Source organism: Lutjanus erythropterus, chromosome 22 (genome assembly GCF_056507025.1).
Source record: "Lutjanus erythropterus isolate fLutEry1 chromosome 22, fLutEry1.hap2, whole genome shotgun sequence".
NCBI lineage: Eukaryota > Metazoa > Chordata > Actinopteri > Lutjaniformes > Lutjanidae > Lutjanus > Lutjanus erythropterus.
The window spans coordinates 4,379,352-4,405,566 of record NC_139338.1 but is presented as its reverse complement, the minus strand read 5'-3'; the positions used below and the strand labels follow the sequence as shown (position 1 = coordinate 4,405,566).

General features: G+C 39.7%; 1 protein-coding gene across 1 annotated transcript in view; it reads left to right on the top strand.

Moving 5' to 3' along the window:
* The window catches only part of tmtc1 (transmembrane O-mannosyltransferase targeting cadherins 1), a 212,900-nt gene that overhangs the window by 15,932 nt on the left and 170,753 nt on the right, over window positions 1–26,215 (top strand). Inside the window, exon 2 of the mRNA XM_084711318.1 lies at window positions 9,189–9,366. Coding sequence (XP_084567444.1) covers window positions 9,189–9,366 — 178 coding nt within the window. The remainder of the gene's footprint in view (window positions 1–9,188; window positions 9,367–26,215) is intronic.

Below are 26,215 nucleotides of genomic sequence, written 5' to 3'. Positions count from 1 at the left end.
TTTAGTATTCTTGCAACCTTCCTTTGGGTCACGGCCCAGTCTCCGGCATAGCAGAATATCAGAGTAAAGGACACAAGTCATCATGCTGCTGCTGTATGGTCACTAACCCGCAGAGAGACAGGGCTCAATTATCTCTCCTTCACCTCTCCAGCCTGACAGCCAGAGAGGACACTGCGTCTGTCTCGCTGGAAACGATTGCATCGGGTCGTGCAAGCTCCCTTTCAAAATGTTGCTCACGCCACATCATTTTACTTTTGCTCTGCTAGCGGTGGGGCCTTAGAGCGGCGTTGTTGGTTCATCAAACAGCAGAGATACATCTCAACAGCTACGGGTGAGAACACCTTGAACTCTGCTGTGGATGTTCCTCAGAGAATGATCCCCAATAATTCTGGCGACTCCCTGACCTCAACAATAAAGCCTGCCTGATTGCCAGAGGCAAATAAGATTCCAAGTAGGGCAAGTAAATCTGGCACCTCATTTGCCCGACCAAGGCAAGTGGTAAAAAAGAATTAAACTATTAAACTATTTGTTGTAATCTCTTAACTGTTAAAGTAATTTTTCATGCAGAATGGAAGAAAATGTTGTTTATGAAGATTCCCCACTATTCATAGTTCACCTTGGACTTTTAAAAACTGGGATGGACATTTTTCTCTATTTTCTCTATTTTCTGTTATTTATAGACATTGCAGCCCCAGGGTAAATATGACAAATAACATTAGTCTTTGTTGTTATTTAATAACCGCTAATAAAACAATTTGTACAGGGACAAGTAGGTTTCTTATTCCTAGTAAAAAAACATTGTTGTGCTGCTGTCTGAAGCCCCTTTTTGCTTTTGTCTTCAGAGGGAAAAGGTACAATCGACATTCGTTCCAGGGTCAAATGGCTCAGTAGTAGTCAAGGGTCTTTTGTTATTATGAAACACAGGCGGACACACACATTTTTGCCCATTTTTTTGGCAAATGCTATGAAGACTTGTCACCTTCATTAGTAACTTCTTGCGCTCGAAATAATTAGTCCATTCCTATCAATTGAAACAACCCTATACCAAGTAGTATCACAATTTCTATAGTCAGACAACACCTGCATTCAATCCTTTTGGTACCCAGATTGAGAAGAAAATTAATATTTGTATGGTTTTGCTTGCAGCCGATGGTAAAAAAAAGAAAAAAAGAAAAAAAAAAGATGTATCAAAAGAGGTACTCCACTGGTATTGGTATCACTTTACTGTACTGGTATTGGTGCTGGCATTGGAATTTTTTAAACAATACCCCACTCCAGTAACTTCTGAGATTCTTTATCATCTCAGCAACAAATTCTCATTTAGGTTTGTTCCAATACGGATATCATTATTTATTAACCCTGAAACAGGACCCTGCTAATTCCCAGCAACATCTTGTGCGCTTTGACATCCATTCTACGTTTGTATTAATATTTTTTAAAGAGTTTAATCTGAGCTAGACAGCACAACAATGATTGCAATCATATCACATCGATTCAAGATTAGTAGTATACAGCTTTTTAAAACATAATACATATGGTAGCTGATCGGTACTTTTTATTGGCTAATGTGCCAGTTTGAAAGTGAGATTGAAGATATACAGAAGTAACTGCTGTAACATATTGTCTGTCGCCTCTATGCTGCTTTTTTTTTATGTTGCAACCCAACATGACATGTTAAAAATAAATCTGAAAAATCACAGTTTTCTATGGATGTAGTAACTAGCTAGTTATGTAGGAAGTGGATGTAGCCATTCTTAATCTGGCTGACAAAGCTGTGATTAGTTGTTTGTTGTTTACACCTGTGGAACTGCCTTCCTGTTTGAATCTCTGAAGAACCTGACCTCTCGTTGCACTTTTTTCTTTTACCCATGAAGTATCACTGTTACAGAGCACTTTCATGTTCTCCAGAGGATTGGCCCTTTTCATTTTTGACACTGATTGCACTTTCCTTATAGTGACACCTTCAGGAAAGAAACAATATTGCACTTAGGAAGCTTGCTCATGACATTAAAGCTCCCAAAAGGATCGATCCTTTGGATGTTAATGAACCCAAGACCTTTCTCTAAGCAAGAATCGCTAAATTATTAAGATGTTGATTACTTCTCTCAGCAATTTCATACAGGGAGGTCGATCATTGTTGTCTTTTAGGTTGCCTGCTGTTGAGACTTTTACTGTTGTTTTGGCACAGATGAAACTTGCATGGTCAGCTGAGCTTTAAACATCCTAAAATTCATTTACTTACATTATGTTAAGTGATGTCACTTTAACTTACTATTGGATCTTGCTTAAAAAACAAACCTGCAATGTAACTTATGGCTTTCCACTGAATTGCTGTGCATTTATTCCTGTCAGTCACCAACGCTCACCAGTGCATCTGTAGTCTGGTCCCTCTTTGCTTGTTGTTCTAATGTAAAATCAATACATTCCAGCTGATTTCTTGGTTCTGTCAGTCCAACAGACAGACAGTGTGTTACTAAGTGGTGAAGTGCAGAACTGCTTACGGTTGCACATTGACAATAAAGCACCATATTGACAGTGATAGTGCTCTGATCTCTTTTGAATATATGTAGACATAGACATTATTGTTCTTGAAACTTCAGGCTTCACCTGGAATGTTGTCTGATATTTCAAATGTTGCAGCAAACCTCAGTCCATGGCATTTTATCCCTCTAATGCATCTTCATTGTTTAATATTTTGAAGTATTTCCACACAGAGCTGGTAGCAGACATTGTGTTGTGTGTTTCATTGAGATGGTAGAGCCAAAAGTAACTGTATTAAGTGCATTAATGACTGGAAGTGCTTGAATTCATGGCACTTTGAATTCATGCTTTAATTAAAGTGCTCGGTGTGCTCAGCCGGTAACACATAAAAGCAACAAAACACACACCAGCCTGCATGAAAATAGATAGCAACATGCTATGACTTTATTTTCCTTTCCTGTAAATGCCAATTAAATTTATTAGTCTATGGCTATTTTACAACTACATTTTTTCTTGCTTTGCCCCAAGACTCAGGGGTCTTTAACTTTTGGGGGCATAAAACCCAATGCCCCCCCAGAGATGGCGCCTATGTATGTAGATTCAGTTCATTCTGAATTATAAATTTTGATTTGTCACTCAGCTTGACATTTCCTCGACTTGTAGCAATCACCAGTGGAATTTAAGGCAATTTCCTCAAGGTTTAATTTTCTAAACTTTTCAAGCTGTGAGTGACTGAGTCTTCTACTCGAGGATAAACCTCACACCAGAACTCAGTATAAACTGACAGAAAAACTCTGACAAAAGCTGTCAGATCTGTTTGTTCATCCACTGAAGGCTTCTCAAATATGTTTCTGTTGTGTGTTGTGGGATGTCGACTGGATTGAATTGTTTCCCCAAATACCAATCAAGTTGTCTTTGTCTTACTTCCCATCATTGTGTCATGTTTTCCTCTGTGCTGTCATCGGCTCTGCCAAGCTGTCACAGAGCCAAAATTTTGACAATATTGGATTTGATAGAAAGCTTGAGACCCAAAATGAGAAATTTGTGCCTGCATGATCAGGACAAGGGAAGTAATAAGTAAGTCATACTTTCCCCAGACTGGTGAACACAGCCACTGCTGTGACTCTGCTTGTAGGACAAGTTTCCTAAGATGTCAGTGAGAGCGCTGTCAGATCTGCTAACTTGCACTGTCAGCATTGCTGTCATGTTAAAAGCACAGTGTTGGATCCTACCAGAGTGAGAGGATCTGAGTGACGGATCGCCTGAAGTCTGAAATGTAATGAGTTTGTATGTTCTGCCTGCGTCTGTGTGGGTTCTCTCAGGGTGCTCCGGCTTCCTCCCTCAGTCCAAAGACATGCAGGTTTATTGGCTGCCAATGAAGATACAGTTTATTTGTATCATGCTTCTCATAGACTTAAATAAAACATGCCTTTCAAAAGCAACAAGCAACATTTAAAAAATCTACTATAAATCGCATGTGAATGTAAATTTTCACAGCCATTTGCCTAATGGGACGATACATCTTTGACTTCTCTACCCAGAAAGAACAACTCCTGGATTTAGACAGAGTTGAAAAGTTGAGAACCTATCCAGATTTCCCTCTTTACCATTGTGCCATCTAATGGCCTTTTTACCTGTACCTTCCTGCTGACATCAGGCCAAAAGTTTCACATCATATGAAAGCTGATTTTGTTCCTCAAGCCCTCAACAGTGTAAATGTGTGCCTTATTTTGCCTTAAATGCATTAGGTTTTTGATATGTCCAAAAACGTTCCTCTATGTACCAAATAGTAGGAGCTGGCAGTGACAGGAACAATACATGGAGGGGAACGACAACACTGGGGAGAAAAATTAAAATTCTTTTATACTATTGACTCACTACTACTACTACTACTACTACTACTACTACTACTACTACCCTGACACATAAGCCTGTGAAATAAGTGAGAAATAAGGCCGAACCCAAACGCATCCCCTTGGGATCAGGTACAGATCTCAAGCTCTAATAACCAACAGCAAACAGCATGTGTCATTCCATTTGTCTTATTGATTGATTGATTCTCTCTCACATGTCAGAAGCTGATCTTTGCCAACAACTCCTGCCTTACAGCAACTCTGAGGGGACACACTACCTCAAATACAGAGCACTTTTAAATCACAGTGTTACCATGGTGGAGGGCTCAGTGGTCAGTGACTGTCAGTCATTGGTGATGCTGGGGTTGATCAATTATCGGCCTGGTCGATTAACAGCTCTGATATTCAGCATTTTTACAATAGTCTGAATCTTTTTTTTCTGTACAATTGCTGATGAGTTAAATTAATTTAAAAATGTGCACTTATGGAACCGCTTTTCTTTGTCTGTAATCACCATCCTAGTGTATTACTAAGTGTCCCGCCCACAACTGCGTCTGATTGGTTACACGCATTTGCACTGAAGCATTTTAAGATATGATAATGTTGAAAAGTTCTGTTTTAATTAAACATATACTTAAAGGCATTTCAGTGCAAATTTCAGAACAAATTTTTAGAACAAGTTTTTACTTTATTTTATAAAACTTATTTATTTTGTTAATTTATTTGCTAATAAAATCTGTAACTTGCAGTATTGTATTTATTTGCAGTGTTTTGGTCCTAGAGCTTCATCAGGCAGGATTTAAATGTTGCAAATAATTGTAATATTGCAAGTTAAAAAGAAGAAAAGAAGAAGAAAAAAATGCTTCTTAAATGTGAATATTTTCTGGTTTCTTTACTCCTCTCTGACAGTAAACTGAAAGTCTTTGAGTTTCAAGAACACATTTAAGGATGTAATCTTGGGCTTTGGGAAACACTGATTGACATTTTTCAACATTATCTTGCATTTTAAAACAAACAACTATTAATTGATTAATCAAGAAAATACTCAACATATTAATCAACTATGAAAAGAAGTAATTGCAGCCCTAATAATGTTAAAGAGTTCTATTTTAACTAAACATCTTCATTTCAACAAAAATTAGTTTATTTTATTGTAAAGACTGAAGAATTTTTATGTCTTTGATTACTAATAATTGGCATTGTCCCTGAAAAAACCTAATTGGTCAACCCCTGGCTGGTGCCCAAGCCTATGTAAAAAATTACAGAGTCTGAACGTAAAACAAAATGGCAAGACAATATTGACTAAATGTGAAGAAATAAAACAGTTAGCAAATCATCCAGAATAATATATCTAATGGCATATTTATATCATCGTGCAGGCGCGGGCTCATTGTTATTCCTTTTTGAGAGTAGTGGTTATAGAGGCGGCCCATCACACAAAGGTCACAGATTAGATTCTTCCAGCAGACAGTCTATGTGTCCATCAGTGGCAGTGCTTCCTGTCAAAATGCCCTTGAGCGGGACACTGAACCCCGACCGGCTCCCTCATTGTAAGTCTCTGTGGATAAGAACGTGAACTAAACGCCTCAAATGAGAGATTTAAATTCCTCCGCAGCCTTCAGTCTGCGGTTGGGTCGGGACCCCGGCCGGGCCCTCGGGGAAATTCATCTCATGGTCCTTCACTTGTTCCACACTCATCTCAGCATCAGCTGTGAGGGCAGATCAGCATCAGCTAAGGTCAGGGTGAGATAATGGTGAGGGTTAAGGCTTGCCCTGCAAGCTCAAGCAGGTTTTATCAGTCATACTCATTGAATTATGAATAAAAGGGGGATAGTGGAGGCCAGAGTCTCCTTCATCACTAAATGGACTCGATGAGGGCTCACAGAGGACCCCATTAGAAGTAATTACAATCAGAGATAAGGAGTTCAGATGTGAAGCCATGTTCTGCTCAGCTCTCCCTGTTTGGTTTTGTTCTATTTTGCAAAGTCTTGCTTTAGAGGTAGACCGCTTCACATACAGTTTACACCACTTTTTCCTCCTCAGGACTGTTAAGGAAGGAAGAATTAATCTTATTCCACTGGGACTGACAGTATCATGTATGCTCGCTATCATGCTGTTGCTCTTCATTGAAGCTGATAAAATGCAAGTACCAGCTGTCTTGTACATAGTTTTCTACATATTTCAGCTCTATATAAGGATACAATGAGATTTATTCATCATTTACATTAAGGTTGTATAAAGACATTTTGATGCAGTTCCTTTGATTGATTAGTTGGACTGTCTGAAGAGATAAAATAAACATATAGAACAAACTAATTTATATGGTGGTGGATGAATGAAGCAGTCTCACAGCCTGAGGGAAGACGCTGCTCTTCAGTCTGGTGGTACAGCAATGGATACTTCTGTATCTCCTGGCTAATGGCAACAGGGTAAACAGTAGGGCTGGGTATTTGTATACCTTTAAGGTATTGATTGAAGTAACTCAGTACTAAGTACCCAGATCTAAGAAAAAAAGATTATTTATATGTTATTTCTTGAAGCCAATCACCACAAACATTCTTCATAATGAAGATCCTTTGAAAAAAGGTATCGGATTAGGTATTCCATTGGTGTCGGTTTCACTGTTAAGTAGTAGTAGTAGTAGTGGTATTGGTAGTGAATGGACTGTGGCCTGGGTGGGTGTTGTCTTTTAGTATCCTCTGGGCTCTTGTGCGGTCACCTTCTCCCAGATATCACTGATGCTCAGAAGATGAGTACCAGAGACGCTCTGGGCATTTTTAATGACCCGCTGCAGTCTTCCTGTCCTGAGCCGTGCACATGATACACCGTGATACCAGTTTGTGTTGTTTCCAGTCAGGATGCTTTCAGTTGCTCCTCTGTAGAAGTTAACAAGACTTCACACAGGAATTCTGCCTTTTTAAGTGTCTTTAAGAAATACATCCATTTCAGATCCTTCTTTACCAGGATGGAAATGTGTGATGTAGGGTTGTCATTGACAAGTGAGCCCCCCACCATCGTAACATTGTGATTTAAAAGCCTTCTGTATTTGAAGTAGTATGTCCCATCAGAGTAGCCATCGTGTTGTTGCCTAAGTTCCATAAACACAACTAAGTTAAGGACATGTGGTGTTGACACTAAGACCCTTTAAGACCAAGCAACAATATCATCACCCATAGTGATGTGCCATTTGGTAGACACTGCCCAACCCTAGTGTGATATCCATGATAGGTTCTCTGTGATGTTGGAGGAATCTAAACCTGTTCACCTGTTCCACATCCACCTGATACGAAGTCTTATTGTTGTTTGAAATGCAGTCGATGATGGTGGTCTTCTACAAACCTCAGAATAGTTTTCTTCATGACAGGGGCTGCAGTGATGGGCGTGCAGGAGGGGGCTGAGCACACAGTCCTGGAGGACTCTGGTGTTGAACCAATATCCAGTTGTATTTTGCATTTATTAGGTATCTTTGGAACCTTGGTAAGGTAGTTTTGAGTGACATTTATGGTTTTGAGTGAAATACTTCAATAACTGTTCTCTCACAAGATGAACTCTTAACAACCTGCTCTTCATCAGGTCAAAATCTGAATTTGTGTAATGCTTTGTGTAGTTTATTGACCAAATACCTGAAAATCTAATGCAATTTCTGTTGTACCCCTTGGAGGACCTTAACAACAAAAGCACAAACTCGACACCTTTTATTTTTGCTCACATTTCTCATGATTTGAAGTAAAAAAGACTTCTTCTATGCAGGCATAAGGTTTATTTTTTCAAATTTTGTTCACAAAATTAGTCAGCACTTCCCCCTTGCCAAGATAATCCACCCACCTGACAGGTTTGGCATATAGAGATGCTGATTAAACAGCAGGATTATTGCACAGGAGTGCCTTAGACTTGTTACAGTAGTCGGAAACTCTAAAATGTGAAGTTTGAAAAAAGACATTTATTAGGCACTGAACTATGGCTGTTTGACATAGGGCTATAGATACTACATTTTTACCCAGGAGGGCAAAGGCATGACCCGTCCGACTCTGCCTCTGATTGGCTAGAACCTATTGCCTTTATTGGTCATGTTGGTTGGGTTTAAGCCTGAGGAGTGATTGATTAGGGTCAGGGTGACAATATCAGGGTAAGCCAATCAGCCAAAGTAGGCTGTGTCATGACTTTGCCCTCCTTTGCCTTATGTGAAACGGTCATAGTTCAGTGCCTAATAAATGTCTTTATGCAAGATCAAATGTCACATTGTAGCCCCTGATGAAGGAGATAAAATGTAAATATCATGGGCCGACAGCTGGCCCCTGAACCACTTTGATACTTCACTCTTCCTGGGTTTGCTGCTGTCAGGTTGTTGATATTCTGTTGGTAGCGGAGGCAACTGTCACAGCGTAATGCCAATTATGGTAAACTAGGTGAAAATTGCATATCTCACTGTTATTCCTCACTGAGGGATTAGCTGCTGCAAGATCTTAAGCAGGGTGTGATTTGCTGTCGGAAGCCGACATTCTCTCTCAAAGCAATCATGCTCTTTTCATTTGAAATTCATGGCGGGGCGGAAAATGGATTGAGATTCTGTTCAGGATTATAAAACAATCACTTAATCCAGGAAATGTAAAAGGTAATTTACTTTAGAGATTCCCACAGTAAATCCACAGCAGTGTATAGCTGAGGGATCATGTTAGATAAGGTTGACCCTTTTTTGTCTTCATGTGCTGAGGGTTCATGGGAAAATGAACGACACCGACTGTATTTATCCGTCCACCGGTCTGTTTCTGTCTTTTTGATTTTACACAGGGGCAGATCACTTTCACACATCTGTCTCATCACTCAGTGCTGAATATTTCTCTGTCTGTCTGCCAGGTTGAACATCCTGCTGTATGGCATGACGCCTCTCTACTTCCACATTGTCAACGTGTGCCTGCACTGCGCCGTAACCTGCCTGCTCATGTACACGTGTGAGCGCTGCGCCTTCAAAGACTCGCGCCTGGCCTTCGTCACGGCACTCCTCTTCGCCGTGCACCCCGTCCACACCGAGGCTGTGAGTACAAGACACACTGAGTGGACCCCTCACGATACGAAGTTGCTACCAAAACGAAAACCAGTATAAAAAAGAGAAATGCATTTTCGCAATCGAATTTAAAACCATGACCTTTCACAAAATGTCCCATTACACTGACGTAGTCACAATAAGAGAATTGACCTTTCCCTCCCTTCCATGACCACCCATTTTACCAGCTTTAATCACACACCCAGCAACCTCTGCTCCGGAGGAGGACTTCAAATCATTTCTGAAGGGACTCCTCACCCTCAAATCAAAAATAGATGTGTTTTTTCTCTCCTGTGGCTCTATTTATCCATCTATCTAGTTTTGGTGAGTTTTGGACATATCAGCTGTAGAGGTGTCTGCCCTCTGGCACTCAGCTTGTGGTGCTGAAAGTGGCAAAATAATACATTTGAAAAACTCAACAGCAATACCTCACTCCAGAAATCACAAATGATGACCCGACAAAATTTAAATTATACAAAATTAGCTATTAGTTCCTGTTTGCAGTTTACCCAGACAAGAGTGGATCACTTAATGATTATTAGTCATGTTTTGAAATTATGTGTCTGTTTTTTCCATGAATTTTAAGTGGGTTTATTGATGCAGTCTTTAGCAGTGTATATAAAAATTTGCACCAGCCAGTTGAGACAAACATTTTTGCCCTTATTTTATTTTTGGACAGAATAAAGCAGGCAGGTAGTCTTTTGGTGGAAAAAAATGATACTAGAAACAGAAGGACATCAGGCATAGTGATCATCATGTGTTGATAATTGAGCAACCAAACTACTTTGGCTATTTAAAAAATATAGCCCGGAAAGAAAAAAGAATAACAGAGCATTTAGGCCAAAGTACATTTTTGAACAGATTTTATTCTGTGTGTGAATTAAATATTTTTAGCAAAGTAAAAGCTAACATTTTAATTGAAAAAGGTCAGGTTCAACACACTACTTACCTGAATTAAAAAAAAAAAAAATCATATTCCTGACATCAAAACACTGAGTGAAGTTTATGAAGAATGAAGAACACAGACATCAGTCAGTGTCTGCTTTTTATGTGTACTACAGATGCAAATTAGCGTCTCGCTAACACTGTTGCAACCATGTTTGCATTTCATATAATTGATCAGTGTCACTGCACGCTGTCCTTTTATAAATAAACTAAAGCAGACTGTCCTCTGATGCTGAGGTGATTCACTGCCTGCACAGGGAGGAGGGACTCTTTGTCTTATCCAGCAGTAAGTTTACAACCATAAAGCAAAGCTTAACATAGGTGACAAACTAAGTAAAACAATTTGACAACATACAGACACTTTATGTTTTGGCTTTTTTCAATTTGCTATTAGCTGACTGTGGTGGTGTAAAACAATGGTGATGGATCAGGCGGCGGATCGTGGATACATTCTAGTCCTTCTTGGTCTAATTGTCATTTCACACACCCCTAGTCAGAGGTAGGGTACTGAACTTGGTACTTCTAAGAGTACTGAACGAAATTATGTCGGTACCACCCAGAACTGATTCACATTAAATCAATCAGTGACAAATATCAGTACCTGTGAGCACATATGGATAAAAGAGTAAAGAAACAAAGAGAGACAGAGCGCAACGGTAGTAAACGCAAACAACACTTGCTGCAATATTTGTAATGCAAAATGCAGTGTCTAACCAAATACAAAAAAAAATAGTATGGGGGATAAGCTGTTGGACATAACTGGGCTTTTTTTCAATGTCTTAGTTGACCTTAGCTTAGCATTTTTACTAGCATTAGCACACACATTCCTTACCAACATGCAGTTCATTTAAGTGGTGTTATTCTCTCAATAAATAAGCAAATGTACCACTTAGATAACAAATTGAAAGGTTTGGACTCATTTTTGTTACTATAGAGACAGCATAGTACCACAAATAAAGGTAAGGTTTTCAAATTTCATGTACTGATACTGGTACCATATAAGTTCAAATGTGAACGTAGCTACTGGCACATAAGGAACCAATGAATTAACATACAGCACCAGACAACAGTTTGGGACACATCCATGTACCGTTACACCCTTGACTGTTAGCCAATGGTCTTCTGAACTTCACCACTACAGCTCTGTTGAAGCGGAGGAAGGTGACTAGGGGTAACACGCAATGTTGCACCTCACCTTTCCATGTGTGAATGGAAAGCCATCAAGTGTGGTGAAGTGGAACATCTCTCCAAGTCTCATCAGTTCAGTTCAGCTGAAGTCGGTGGAAACCACCAGAAAACCCCTCATTACATTCAGTATGTATCCTGCAGCCTACATGGTTGGCTGATTGGTTGAAAGCATTGTGCAATGACGATGGAGTAAATTTATCGCCTGTGGATACTCCCTCACTGATTTTTATTTTTTCTGAATTAAATTGCCTTTATTATTTTTTCTATTTAAAATGCAGCCCAGTGTGAGACAGCCTAGCAGGGAGGCAGAGTCAGGGGCAGAATTTCTGCTCAAGTTGACTCAGAATTTATTCAGAGCCTAAACACAGACGACATTCCCCTCAGGGTCTGCTGGTTTTGTCCCAGTTGAGTATCTTGTGCTGCTGCTTCCTATAGAGAAAAAACACAACCACCTCATACCTATTCAACACTTCTTTTTCTCTAACTGTGAGGAATAATCATAATTTAAAAAAGGAAACATATCTTCTTAACTACCTCTAGCCTCTTTGTGATTCTGAGATCAGTGTGTGCCATACCTACTTGGAAAACATGAGCTAGAGCTGCAACTAATGATCATTTTCATTATCTATTAAATTACTGATTATTTTCTTCTTTAATTACTTTGTTTCATCTATGAAAGGCTCTGTTAAAATCCCCTAAAGCCCCAGCCAGAACTATAGGGTACAGTGTGCAATTTTAGGCCACCAAGCCTTCTCTAAACAGGCCAAGCGTCACTTAACATACACAAATCAGGGTCATATGTAAATAATATGCAAACAAGATTCAGCTGCTTGTTTCTAAAAGTGAATTTGATTCATTAAACTGGTTGAACTGGTATTTAACACCACACAACAACAGTAATATAATTTTTAATTCTCAGTTTCTACTCTCTGTCTGTACTGAGTGATATCTTCATCCACTGACATGTTTTCTTTCCAATACCAGTAAAATTATACTTTTAAAAGGGTACTGGTGGCCAAACAGTACCTGAACTGATACTTCAAAAAAAAAAAAAAGATGCAGGGCAAAGTAACATTCAACTAGAGGTGTGAAGATAACTGCATTACCACAGTTATGTGATGCCTATCATGCGATACAGCTCATTACCATCATTACCGCAAATTTTATTTTGAGGGGTCAATCTCATAATGCGTTTTAGATCAGCACATTAATCAGTTAATACATCTATAGATCAGTGTTGCCACTCATGACAAGTCAGGAACACAGCCTCTGATTGGTTGAAAGATTCAATCTAAGAGACCATGGGATTGCCAAGTGGATGGCTAACAACATGCTCAGACCAAGAAGAGCTGTTCTCAAAACGGAAAAATGTATGGATGGAAATAATTACAGAAGGCATTCAGTGTTGGATTTGTGATCATGGATTCTCCAAGAAGATGCACAAATGTACCACTATTGTTAACTTTTCCTGCTCAGCTGACTTCGGGGCTAACCTTCTTCACTTTTCCAGCAGTTGGGAAACAACAGACGAGACCTTCCTTTGTCTTGAGAAACTGCAGGGTTTATTAACTGACACTATAACCTGAACTGTACATTTACTGCCACACTGACAGCTTACTGCTTCATTTTCTGCTTCAGTGCCACACGTGTTTTGCACTGCTCCACAGTAGCCTGCAATGAGGTCTAATAAAACATAATTCATTTTAGGGGGATAGTCACAGTAAGCCCCCATCTTGTTGAAATATGTAGCCCTTTAATCACAGTAAGCTAGCTTTTTCATATTGCAAATTTATACTTGAAATTGAGCAATATATTAACTGTTAACAGGTTAAAATATGCTTAAGAGAGAGACAGGTTTTGAATTTTTCAGATGTATATTTCTGGTGCTTTTAGAACCACAAGCTGAGTGACATCTAGTCCCATTATACTGAAGACAGACATCTTTCTTGCCAGTACCTCCAAGACTCTGCAGCTCACACCAAAACTGTTTAAGTGTATAAATAGCACTACAGGCCAGGAGAAAATTCTTTGTTTTTGATTTTGGGGTAAACTGTCCCTTTAAGCCTGTATGATGAAACTATGTATCTACTGTGTTTGGCAGTAAAAGTCCTCTATTATTGCAGAATTACTATATTTTGCTCTTGTCAGATTCCTGAAAAATGGCTTCTTCTCTTTTCTTCTAGCTAGAAATGTTATCTGCACCCAGGGTGGAAAAGCCAACGTACCTTTTTATATCCACATGGCAGAAACCAACCATAATCTTTTCCTGAACTTTAACCAAGTAATTTTGGTGCCTAAGTCTAACCAAACTGTGACTGTAAACTGGAAAAAAAACACAAAACAAACAAACAAAATATAGCTGATGAGTCTCACCCAGCAGCAAATAGATGTAAAAATAAAGGGCTTTCTGTAGAGTACCAGACATGGGCAGTGGGAGTCTTATGAATCTCAGCAGTTGTTCTGTTGTAGTTTGGTATAATAAGTACATATATGACATATTGTTCGGGTTTCCTGCAGCATATTGTAGTGGAGGCGGACTGCCTCATGGGAGATGAAGTGCTTCCACTAAAGTCAGAAGAAACTGAAGAGTGTGAGGAGCTATTTTGAGTGCCCCTGCTTCTGGAAAGAAAAGTCACATTTTATTTTTCCCCACAGACAATGTTCTGTGACTGACAGTTGGAGTTTCTACGGCTCGAATCAGCGTGAAACTCTCCTGGGTGAAACACTACAAAAGACAAACGGCTTTGTTAGATAACGTATGATTCTAAAAAGACTGAGACACAAGTACATGGACATAAAGATATGAGAAGTTCTGTTACGGGTGCTGCTAATGGGTAGCAGATAGACATTATATTGCAAAGTGTTTTGAATTCGATATGTGTCTTATTTACACCATCAACTAGGCTTCTTTTTCCACAGCAGCAGCAGCTGAGACTCATGGGTTTAGTAGTATTACCAGGCTGAACAGATGGAAAAAACATGGTATTTTTTCAGAAACAAAGTTGAAATAATTAAAACTCAAAACATGTAGGGTTGTTAGACAACCAGGAGACTCCTCTCTTTCTCCTTTATAGGTAACACTGTGAATTTCATTAAAACAAAAATTGAAATGGGAATTCAGAGTGGAGGAAGGTACTTCCAGAAGTCCGTCCACTTTACAATTCTATTATATTTTTATGAAATATTTTATGTGAAAAGGTGCAGAGGTGCTGATTCATTCAGCCGGGGCCCTGCATCTAAGGATTGACCTGACTAGTTAGAGAACCGTCTAGGAACTAAATTAATCACAAAATGAGATCTGTCAGGATCGGCATCAATGAGATTGTAGTGACCCCACAATCAGGACAACTGGTGACACATCGTGTTTTTATTTCACTCAAGAACCTTTCAGCTTTTCTTCTTCTAAAGTTTAACAGCAGAATAATAAATTAAAGAGACTTCGGGCTAGTGCATCTTTCAACATATCAAAATGTTATCATTCTCATGCACAATGCATTTGAGATATGCTCTGTTAGAAGCACCGCCCCTGATTGGTTGACAAGGCAGGAACAAGCATCAACTCCTGATTGATCAACAGACTCAATTTAAGGTATCATGGGATTGCCAGTGGACAGCTAACAACCATGCCAACAGCAACAGCAACTGTTTTCAATGCCCAGGATAAATGAGTAATCACAGAAGAGGTTCACTGTTGGATTATGAAGCACCTGAAAGGGACTCGATTGCACCAGAGCCCCATTACAACATATAAAATAAGACAGAACGGTGAAGAAAAAACAGGAACACAAGAAAAACATAATGAAAATAGAGAGAGAGGGAGATATCGTCCAGTCAATATTAATAAATAAAAGGAATGAAATAGATAATAAGACATCATGTAATAGCATATAAATAAATACACATAAAAACGAATAAAAAGATTTAAATATATTGAAAAGATGACATAACATTAAAGCAAGTCTATACAGCTGGGTTTTGAGAAGTGATTTAAAATCACTAATTCTGCAGCCTGATCTCCTCGGGCAGGTCGTTCTAAAGTTTAGGGGCCCTGATGGAGAAAGCAACTTCAGATTTAAGCCTCGACTTTAAGGGAGGAGTCCACCTGAGGATCTAAGGCTGCATACTGGCTCATATGGGGGCAACATTTCAACTGCAGCTTGGGGCCAGACCCAGACAGGCTTTGAAAGTGATCAGTAAAATCTTAAAATCAATTCTCTACCACAAATTCATGCTTTCTTCTACCCTTTATACATCCAACCCTAGTTTAGACGTTGCTCCTGGTTCTCCAGTGTTCCTCATGAGAATTGAGGGCCGATGTCCGTCTGTCCTCTGCCCTTCATGGTAGCAGTTGTCCACCCTGTAAAAGTATCTTTGTGGAAGAGAGCAGGTCCTTTGGGATCAGTACAGTATCACATTATTATTTCATTCCCTCCTGCTTTTAGTCCTCTGACTCCTCTGTGTCTATATGTCAGCCCTCACACACCTCTTGCCATTTAGATCCTCTGCTCTACTTTCCATGTGATTCCCAAAGGGCAATGTTACCCCCTGTGTGACTCCGAAAGGTGGTGAGTCAAGTTGTGCAAGTTGTGGAATCTATGCAAAAGAGCGTAGTGGTGCACATTATTATTCGTCTGCCTCGCTCCAACAGGTGAGGTGACAAAAAGAGCTTAGATGTTCACTCCATGAGAAATGTAGAGAAATTGGAATGGGGGTGAGTGTAGGGGGGTGGGGGGCAGGAGATGAATGGAGCAGGGGAGTGTGTGCAGCATGGAGAAAGAGTCGAGCGCAGAAAGAGAAATGCATGAGATATGGTGGAGGAGGGTGATGAAAGGAGCGGGAGGCAGGCAGAGAGGGAGGAAGGGAGCGATAGAGGGAGAGATGAATGGAGAGCAGCAGGGGTTGTAGCAGGACAGGCCTCCTGCCAGGGCGCTCCCATGACTCCCCATACAGAGAGACACAGAGACACGAAGAAGGGGGAGAGAGGAGAGAGCAAAGGGAAGCTTCAGAGAGAGTGAGCTGGGAACGAGGGGAAGCAAGGCGACAAGACTGGAAAGAAAGTGAGAGCAGGAAGCGTGAAGGAGTCAGAAATAAGGTCTCAAAGTCTCCAGGCCGGTGGAGGCAAGGGTTTGATTTCCCTGCTCATCTCCCAGAATGCCAGTCAAACTGCCAGAGCAGGCAGAAACACTTGGACTAGATGTGTGTGGGGGGGTGCTGGCTGGCTAATGGCTCTGTGCACCAGCCCTCAAACAAGTCATGTTTTCTCTCCCTTCAGAAACATTTTATGGAATCTAAAACAAGTCTGGGCATCTGTTTAGGCATAGTTTTCAACATTTTTGTTGAGATTCTAAGTGTCTGAACCAGACAGTAGAAGAAGAAGAAGGAGTGGACAGAGCTTCCTGGTCTGAAAAATGTTGCAAATGTGGAAGTGCCTTCAAACTACATTCTTCCTAATGGCCAGCAGGGGGCGACTCCACTGGTTGCATAAATAAGTCTAATTGTATTGGGTCTTGAGTCTGAAAATGAGCTGACTTTTCACTTGATGTGTGAGTACAGTAAACATTTTCCCACTGACCTGTAATTTAAACCAGGCGTCACTGCACTCACTCACTCACTGCTGCGCTGCGTCACGGCTGCGTCGCGGTTTTGTTCCATCATGCACACAACTTCAATTCCCACCAGCAGTGTTTCAGAAGCGTTTCAGCAGTGGAGAGTTTTGCCCGTGTGATTATGTTTACTTGCTCTGATTTTGTTGATTAAGTCCTTTTTCCTTGCTCTTTGTGCGTCTACCATTGATAAGCAGGCTACGTAGTTAAATTGTTTATTTTCTGTCTGTCTTTATGATCGCAGTCTGCATGGGGTCTTTTATTTTGAAAATCAGCCGGATTCTCCCTGCCTTTTCTGTGCAAGACTTCCTACCTGTTTGACCTGCTCTGTGCCGATTTACACACCATCGGTCAAAAATAGACTTGCTGTGTATTCTCTGCGGAGCGGAGCGCTGAGCCGCTTCTGGGGTGCTGCTAAGACGTGGTGCAGCCATGATGCAGTGCAGCCATGCCTGGTGTAAATTAGGGATGAGTTTATCATCTTAATCGCTAGTTTTAAGTATTCTTCTGTAGACCCCTTTTTTGTTGGTAAGCATTCTGACTTTTTTGTTTGGGCAGAACTTAAGTGGAGGCTGAAAAATTCACTTAACACATCTGTTAACACTAGCTGGCAAGTTTTGTTGGTTTCTTTTTTAAGGATCACTGAAGAAAATCAGAGTTTTTCAGAATATGTACAGTCCATGGCCAGTTGTTGTCTGACAGGATGCTGCTGTTGGACAGAGTACGGCGCGTTGAGCCTGGAGGACCAGTAAAACAGCCTCGACTGTTTTTAAATCTAACACTGTGAAATAAGGACTTATTTCAACTGAACCAGAGTTGGTGCTCGTTGGAACAATATAAAGACTGATCAAGATGGTTTTGGTGAATTTTATTTTGTTTGTCTGTCTAAACAGTTTAAATGAAGTGTGTTTTATGGAGTTAACACAAAGGTGATTAGTTTAATAAGGAAAATGGGTGTAAGAATATTTCTAATCTTGGCATTTTGTGAGTTCATTTCGTTGCAACATGCATACATTTCCCAGCGTTGGCATCTGCTATGTGACAAAACTTCAATTTTGAGCCATTACTACTTTGATTCTGGCAAAAAAAACCCTCTGTATTTACCTCCAGTTTTCTTTTGTTTTGCCTCCCGCTAACACTGTGTCATAACCATGATGTCAGCCTAAAAAGGAACTACACTTCATGATGTTAATTTTGTATGGTTCTATTTAGAGTAGAATAGTCAATAAAGCAGGGTATGCTTAAGGGCGGAGCTACCATGTGATTGACAGGTCACTCTCATTGAGTGTGTCAAGTGCAACACGGGGACTCGCGAAACTCAGATCAAACTTTGAAACTAGAAAGAGCTGATCAAATATTAATCAATATTCTGTTATCACATTGCCTATTTCTCACTTAAAATGTAACATAATTTAGTGACTGTTTAGTTGTAAAATGAGAAAGATCGCGACTAGGTGGTCAGGTTGCGTCTAGGTGGGAAACAAAGATTTTTGAATGTTTGGTTAGGGAAAGATCATGATTTGGCTGATCGCTTTTTGTGAGATCTTGCACTGGTCTGGGGTTCCCTACACAACCAGGGAGCCGCCATTGTGTTTCCAGTTTCCCGTGTGCCTCTTGAAACTGATCAAACTAGGAAAAGCTAAAACAAGGCAGTGTTGATCAAAGGCCACCATTATTTCCCGCTGAACGGACGAGCTAAAACCAAGCACCATCCAAGTCGCAGTACATAGCCCACCAGCTCCACTCTCATTGGTGCGATGTATGCTCTTGTTGCAAAAAAACAAGATGCCAACCCCTGTAGTGCCAAACTCAAGGTTCTAAAACAGTTGTCCACAGATTAAGGGGTGATGTTACAGTGGCTCTGTCCACTAATTCTGCTGTCTATGGTCTGAACTGATTGCAATTGGCCAGTATTCAGCAAAAATATGTGACCAGGAGATTAATGCTTTCTAAAATAACTGATTGGTGAGTTGTTGCCATTGTTTCATGCTAACTAACCTAAAGAAGCACTTTTCCCTAAATATGATTTGTATATCATGTACTCACTCTGTGTTTGCTTAAATTCCTGAAGATTGTTTTTCCTTGCATGCCAGTGCCTTTACATGAACATACAGTGAATCCCAAACAGGCTATCAAAGGTGGCTTAAGTTAATGGTGCTCCTGTTTTTTTAAAATAGCAAAACTATATCAAAACATCCATTAAAAAAAACTCCAGTTTGTGCAGTATAATCCAAATGTCGTTATTTGAATGTATGTCTATTTTCCAAGAAGGGGAACACAGGTCTCAAAGATGAGCTGACCTGCAAACTTCATGAAACTTAGTAATATGTTGTGTGGTGCTGAGCACCAAACAAGCTGATTTGGCTTCTAGCAGGATGCGTCCAGATGCATATAGTGGTTCCAGTGTCTCAAATGTGAAAATTTGTCACTTCTCCTTGTCCACATTCAAAATGCCTGGTTTTTCACACCAACATTTCAACATCCAGAGATGTCAAGCTTCCTATCATGTATTATTAAAAAAAACAGCAAATTCTCTTGAAAATTTAAAATGAGTCAAAGTTTAGCATTTGTAAAGTGATAAATAATTTACTAAATTTGTTGCTGTAATTTTCTGTTGATTGGCTGATTGCTTAATTGACTAATCATTTCAGCTCCTCATGAAAGTTTAAGAGACTGAGAGTTTGTTTTTGATCAACATTTTTAATTAAGCCATCACCACTGTTTGTATTATTGGGGTACAAAATACATACAACTGTTGAGTGGTGTTTCTTTCTTTAATGAACCATCCGCACTGAACACTGGACTCCAGTTTTATTTCTGTTGCTCTGGTGATCTTTACTATCAGATATGGAAGACTGTAGCTCTCGCTGAGATCTCAGAAAGCAGCAGCGTCACCAAAAATAGACAATGAGAGACAAGAAACACAGGCATTGAGATGATCATACAGATTTAAAGTAAACCAAGAGTTTAGTCAGATTAGCTACCAGATTAGCTGAGATGAAATCACAGTGATTGCACTATAAATGTTGCTAATAATTGTGCAAGTGTGCACAACTGTGGCAATCACAGCAGACTTTTTCCTCTTTGTAAAAGGTTTGGCAAACTGGGGAATTTGTTTACAGCCTGTTTGATCATGTGACTCATCATGTTTTTTTGCCCCATCTTGGATCTTATCTCTCATGATGTTGCCACATTCCAAGACCTTAGGAATTACTTTGTAATCAGCAGCCAGAGCTGTGAAAATGAAACCTAAGGTGTACTCTGTACTAGTTTTTCTTAAATCAGAGCACAGCCAAGAGTTTCACTTTGGCATTTTTGTCATGTAATTTACAGAATGAATATTAGCCACAGCTAGTTTTGTAGTACTTCTGTCTTGGACCACTCTTTCAAAGTCTTGGTCTTGTATTGTAATCATTTGCATTTTTACTTGGTCTTGTCTTGGTCTCAGACAAAGAAGACTCAGAATAGTATTTGAAACAGATACCAATAAATTGCTTGTGCATTGTTAGATTGTTTTTGCTAACATCATCACCGTGATTGGATGTAGAAAAATCCTGCCTCAAATGCAACCAATAACTTGATATTGTTTGGGAATCTTTGTTTTCTGTGGGTGTTTTTATGGGAATTTGGATCTTTTAGATCAATTTAAGGAGTGCCTATGATTTTCATGTTCCAGATTTTTTGCCTTTATTTAATAGAGACAGTTGATGATATGGCAGGAATGGGGGAGAGAGCGGGAATGACACGCAGCAAATGGGCTACAGGAGGGAGTGGAACCAGTGGCTGCTGCAGGGGATTGACAGCCTCAGCACATGGTACACGCTCTACCAGCTGAGCTACAGAGGCACTCTGCATGTTCCACATTTTATAGGTCTATGTGTATTTTATAAGTGCACAGTTATAAGTGTAAGACATGCATTGGACTGGTCCTGTCTTTGCTTTGTCCCAAGCCCTCAAAGTCTTGATCTTGTCTCAGACTCCATACTCTGGTCTTGGTCCTGATTTGGTTTTGGCTTAGATGATACAGTGATGTCCAGAGTGAAACATTGCAATGGATGATGATATTGTTGCTTGGTATAAAAGGATGTTTGCACTTAGGCAGCAACTCTATGGCAACTCTGAGGGGACATATGACCTTAAAGATGACGTTTTAGATCGTGATGTCACAATGGGAGAGGGCTCAGTGGTTGATGACTGTCAGTCAGTTTATCTTAACTACACTGGCCAAAGCTGATATAATGTTACTCTGCTGCCGTCAGTTTGATTGGTGAAAGCAGCTCTAGCAGTGCTACCTGAAACTGGTGTGTATTGCTCTTTAAATTCAAAGACACATTTGTTACTGGATTCATTTGCTTCCAGTTCTCTGAGAATATGGATATTCTGCTGTCTTCTGGAACAGTATTCAAAGCTAGCTACCCAAGCTGAATCCTAATGTTTAGATCCAAATGTGCACATTTTAGAAAAATGTCCATTTTCCATCAACTACTGTTATGCAAATGTTATTAAGAGCAAAGTGGATGGAAACTGGCCTATACACACACTCGAGGCGAGCACACACAGCTTGATGAATCCCAGACTGTACCTCAATATAAACAGCCTCCGTCATTAAGACCAGATGGAGTTCATTTTTCTTATCGTGATAAGGAATGAGATTGGTGGAGACAAACACACGCACACACACACTTTGGGGGAAGAAACACATTTTTCACTCAGGCGATTGCTCTTGTGCTCGTTTTCTCCACTGGGCTCCCTCCTTGTTCACCCAGCCACATTTTTAGAAAGAATCAGAAACCTTTCTGGAGGAAATAGGCGAGGTGGTTGTTGTGTGTGTGAGAGTTTCTAAATAGAAGCAGCCTCCAGTCCCTCCGTAAGGCTAAAGAAAGACATTTCTCCTGCAAAACATTCCAAGTCTTTATCTAAACTGAAGCACTTGGCAGCCGTTCACACATATAATTGTTTTCAGTGGGGTTAAAGCATTTTGCTTACTGCTAATAAACCCTCGGTGCACCTCGCTGTCTGGCTCTTTCTCTGCAGCCTTTTCTTGTCTGACTAAACAGAGTCGGACAGTTCTTCCATTTTGTCCATTAGGTCTGTTGTAAACAAGGCAACTTAATAAACCCTTGTTGGATTCTGCTCAACCTGTTTCACTGTCAGAGAATCACAGTAAAAAGCATCAGGCGTGGCGTGTCCTGTTTCAAATGGAAGCCAATTTGGTCTCCTCTTTAGTTAGCTTATAGCATTAGCTAATTTCATAGCTACAAACACTAAATGATCACAACCTAGTGTGAGCAGCTGCAGAAAGATGCCACAAGCAGGCTTTACAAGATAAAAGCACCTGTAGGTTCAACGTTAGTTGTTGGTTCCAGTAGCTTTGGGTCAGTGTAAAAATTTGAAAAAACTGGTTTGACATTAAGCCAAAGACTGTACTGCTGATACCAATTTCAGCTGGGTGACAGATGTGTTTCAGCCACTCCTGAGTGGAATATAGCAAGATCCTGTTAATGAGAGTCAGATCTGAATGAGTTTTTCACAAAATGTTCCTGCAAATGTTTCACAATAAAAGCCTTGTTTAGAAGTAAAGGGTTTCTGTTCACTGAAATGTTAGAGGGCTTTTAATTTGGAACGGAAAGGAAGTGTTGAGATTGTACTGCCAGCATAATGCAGCAGCTTTAACAGGGTGAACATCCGTGGATCAAAATGAAACTTTCCACTTCTGTTACGTGACTTTTTTTTCTGTCTGAATAACAAAATCCCATTATTATGCCTATGCATACAGTTGTCTTTTATACATCTATGATATGGACATCTTCAGCTAGAGCTTTGTCCAAACGGTCAGCCATCGTTGTTGAGAGCGGAAGTGAGCCAAAGGCAGTCATTCTCAGAGACTGGGTTTGGGCCCACAGGTGACGAATCATTCTCCTTAATTCCTCAGAACTTTCATCACTATAATACCAGTTGAATCATTGTCAGCTTTAAGTCCTCTACATCATCAATATAATCAATACTTTCCTGAAAAACCTGTTGTATCAATCGGAGACATGTCTTCTCCCCTCTGCTGGATCATCAGTGTACTGCAGGCAGCAGCCAACCTGAGTGTAAAATCCAATATGGCTGCCTTCATGTAGTTACTGGCACATTGGTGGTGAAATCTTTTTAAAAAGGTTAGAGTAATATTCACAGTTATGTTGTTACTAATATATCGATATGAATATTTTACTTTATCAAAACAACCTATTATTACTTTATAGTAAAATTGTGTTGAAAATGTCTTAAATATGATACAGCAGATATATAAGATAATTTATCTGTAAATCTCTGGGTCATTACTCTAATGAATATCATTAGAGAGCAGTAGTAGGAATAATACAATACACACACTGATAAATAAACAATTAAAGATTAAAATGTCATCTGCACCTGCTCTCATTATTAGAGCTGCAACGATTAATCAATTATTAAATTAATCGCTAACTATTTTGATAATCGATTAATCGGTTGGAGGAAAAAAAAAAGACAAAATTTTCTGATTTCAGCTTCTTAAATGTGAATATTTTCTGGTTTCTTTCCTCCTCCCTGATGGTAAACTGCCTATCTTTGAGGTATGGACAAAACAAGACATTTGAGGACGTCATCTTGGTCTTTGAGAAACACTGATCAAAATTTTCCATTATTATGGACTGAACAGCTAATCTGTTTATTGAGAAAATAATCCATTGGTTAATTTATTATGAAAACAATCGATATTTGCAGTCCTACACGTTATAATCACTTGGATGTTGCAAACAATTGTCTTTTAATTTGATTTTCACTAAAACAATTCTATGGCTATCATAACTGTATCTAAATTGACCAATTGAGGTTGATCAAGTGATTTCTCTTCATCACAGGGTAAAATAAAATGCTTCAATTTCCAGGTCCTATAATTTCATGGTAAATAGGTGATAATTACAAAGCAACATCTTTGAAATTTCTCTGAATTTACCTGCAAATTACCCCCAAGGTTCATTGTAAATATGTGAAAATTTGCAAGTGCTGTTTTTATGCTAGTTGTAGTGGTGCTAGCTAATTATCACATATTTACTTTGACATTTTGGTTAAATTTGCCTTTAACTTCATCAAAAAGTCAAATATGTGAACTGGTAATTACCACCTACTTGCATGAAAATGTCACATGTGAATTATCACATACCTACTATGAAATTTGGGGTTAATTTGCAGTTAAATTCTTAGAAATTTCAAATATGTTGCTTTGTAATTACCACCAACTACCTGAAAACTGTCCTTGCTAATTATCCCATAATCAGCCATGAACCGTAAGAGTAGTGTGGAGATAATTTGTGGATAATTTCTAAGAAATTTCAAATATATTACCTGGTAATCACCACCTATTTGCCATGAAATTATGGGACCTGGAAATTAAACCATTACCAAATAAAGAACTTCCTGATGTATCAAGTATGAAAAATATCATATATGTAAATTATATACATTCAGTTTTTAAATTCTAGAAGTTTAATAAAGAAGATAGTAAATGTTTTATTTAATGTTAACAGTTTTGGAAGCAGGATGAATTCTAATATCTTGGCTGAATCAGTTTCTTTTATAAATCTCTCTCTGGACATCTTCAGTTGTTGTACCATTGTTCTGATGTTATGTAACATCCTGATCTGTAATCAGACATCCAAATATCCAAATGTTTTTTTTCTTTTTCCCTTTATAGTCGTTTAGAATAGAGAGATATTTAATCAAACCCCTGGAGCTGCTCATATCACAGCGTGAATGTCTCCTTTTTCCTCCAGTTGTTCATCATTAATATGTTGCAAATAAACTCAGCAGAACCAGGATGGGTGAGTCTCAGGGTACAGACAGTCTGCTGTTGTCTGGGTCCAATATGTCCCTTCTGGCAGTCAGTCGCTGGGTCCGTATCCAGTGAAAGGGGCTCCTGTTTCCAAGCTGAAAAGTCTCCATTCATCCATCTCTCCTCTCGTCTTTCTGCTGATAGCACGCTGGCCATGTGTGGATCCCATCAGCCATATGTGTGCTGTGTTGCTGTGGGGCCCTCACACACACGCACGCACACACACACACACACACAGAAAATGAAGCTGTCTCGGGGTGTGTTTGGGCTGTCGGTGAAGGCTAGGACAGACAGAGCCGAGGGACAGGCGACTGGAGATACACAACTCTTCTCAGAATGTGCCTGCAGTGAGAGTCTGCTTGGAAAAAGTCACACATGCTCAGTGTGTGAGTGTGTGTGTTTGGGTGTGTTTAACCAACTGCACTTTTACACTTCCTCTCCCCCTGTGCTGGGGTTTGGATCCAGAGAGGCAGCTGCAGCTCAGCTCAGATTCCTGCACAATTATGTAATGGGCCTGAATTAGAGACAGAGACATGAGGAGAGACTGAGACAAATAGGTGTGTTTCTGTCCTCCTCCTCCTTCTCCTCTCTTTGTCATGCTGCCTGCATCCATATGGAGCATTTTACTCCACTAATAATCAGACTAACAGCTGAATTACCTTTAAAAAGCCTCCTGTAAACACCTTGTGCAGATTAAAGGGGCACTCCGCTGAACATTTTATTGCACTTCTATAAAGTTGTAAGCGTGCAGGAGACAGATAAAAGTCAGCAAAGGCAGGACAGTCTGACTTTTAATCCTTAATATGAGTCAAATCCCTAAAACGCCTGATCCTACACTTCCCATAATGCCACCAGCTTCATATTTTCATCAGACCCTCCCAGCCTTGTAAATATTCATGTCTCCTCCATATTCAAGCTGCCAGATTGTAACACAGGCAACTTCCATATTTTTCAACCTGGACCCTATTTTTCTATGTTTTTGTGTCAAGTGATGAATGGGGACAAACATCTTTGAAACTGGTCCAGCACTGAGGGACAGCGCTGAGGGACAGCGCTGCAGCCGTCAGCCATGAAACAGCTGCAGTGTAATCCTTATGGGCAACTACACACACACACAAGTTCTGTGTTTGTCACTGACAGGCTCAGATGGTTAGTCTCTGGCAACATTATGGAAATTATCTTTACAGACATTGACCTTTTTGTTAAAGGGCCACGTTTAGACAAAAGAGACATTTACCAAAGTTAA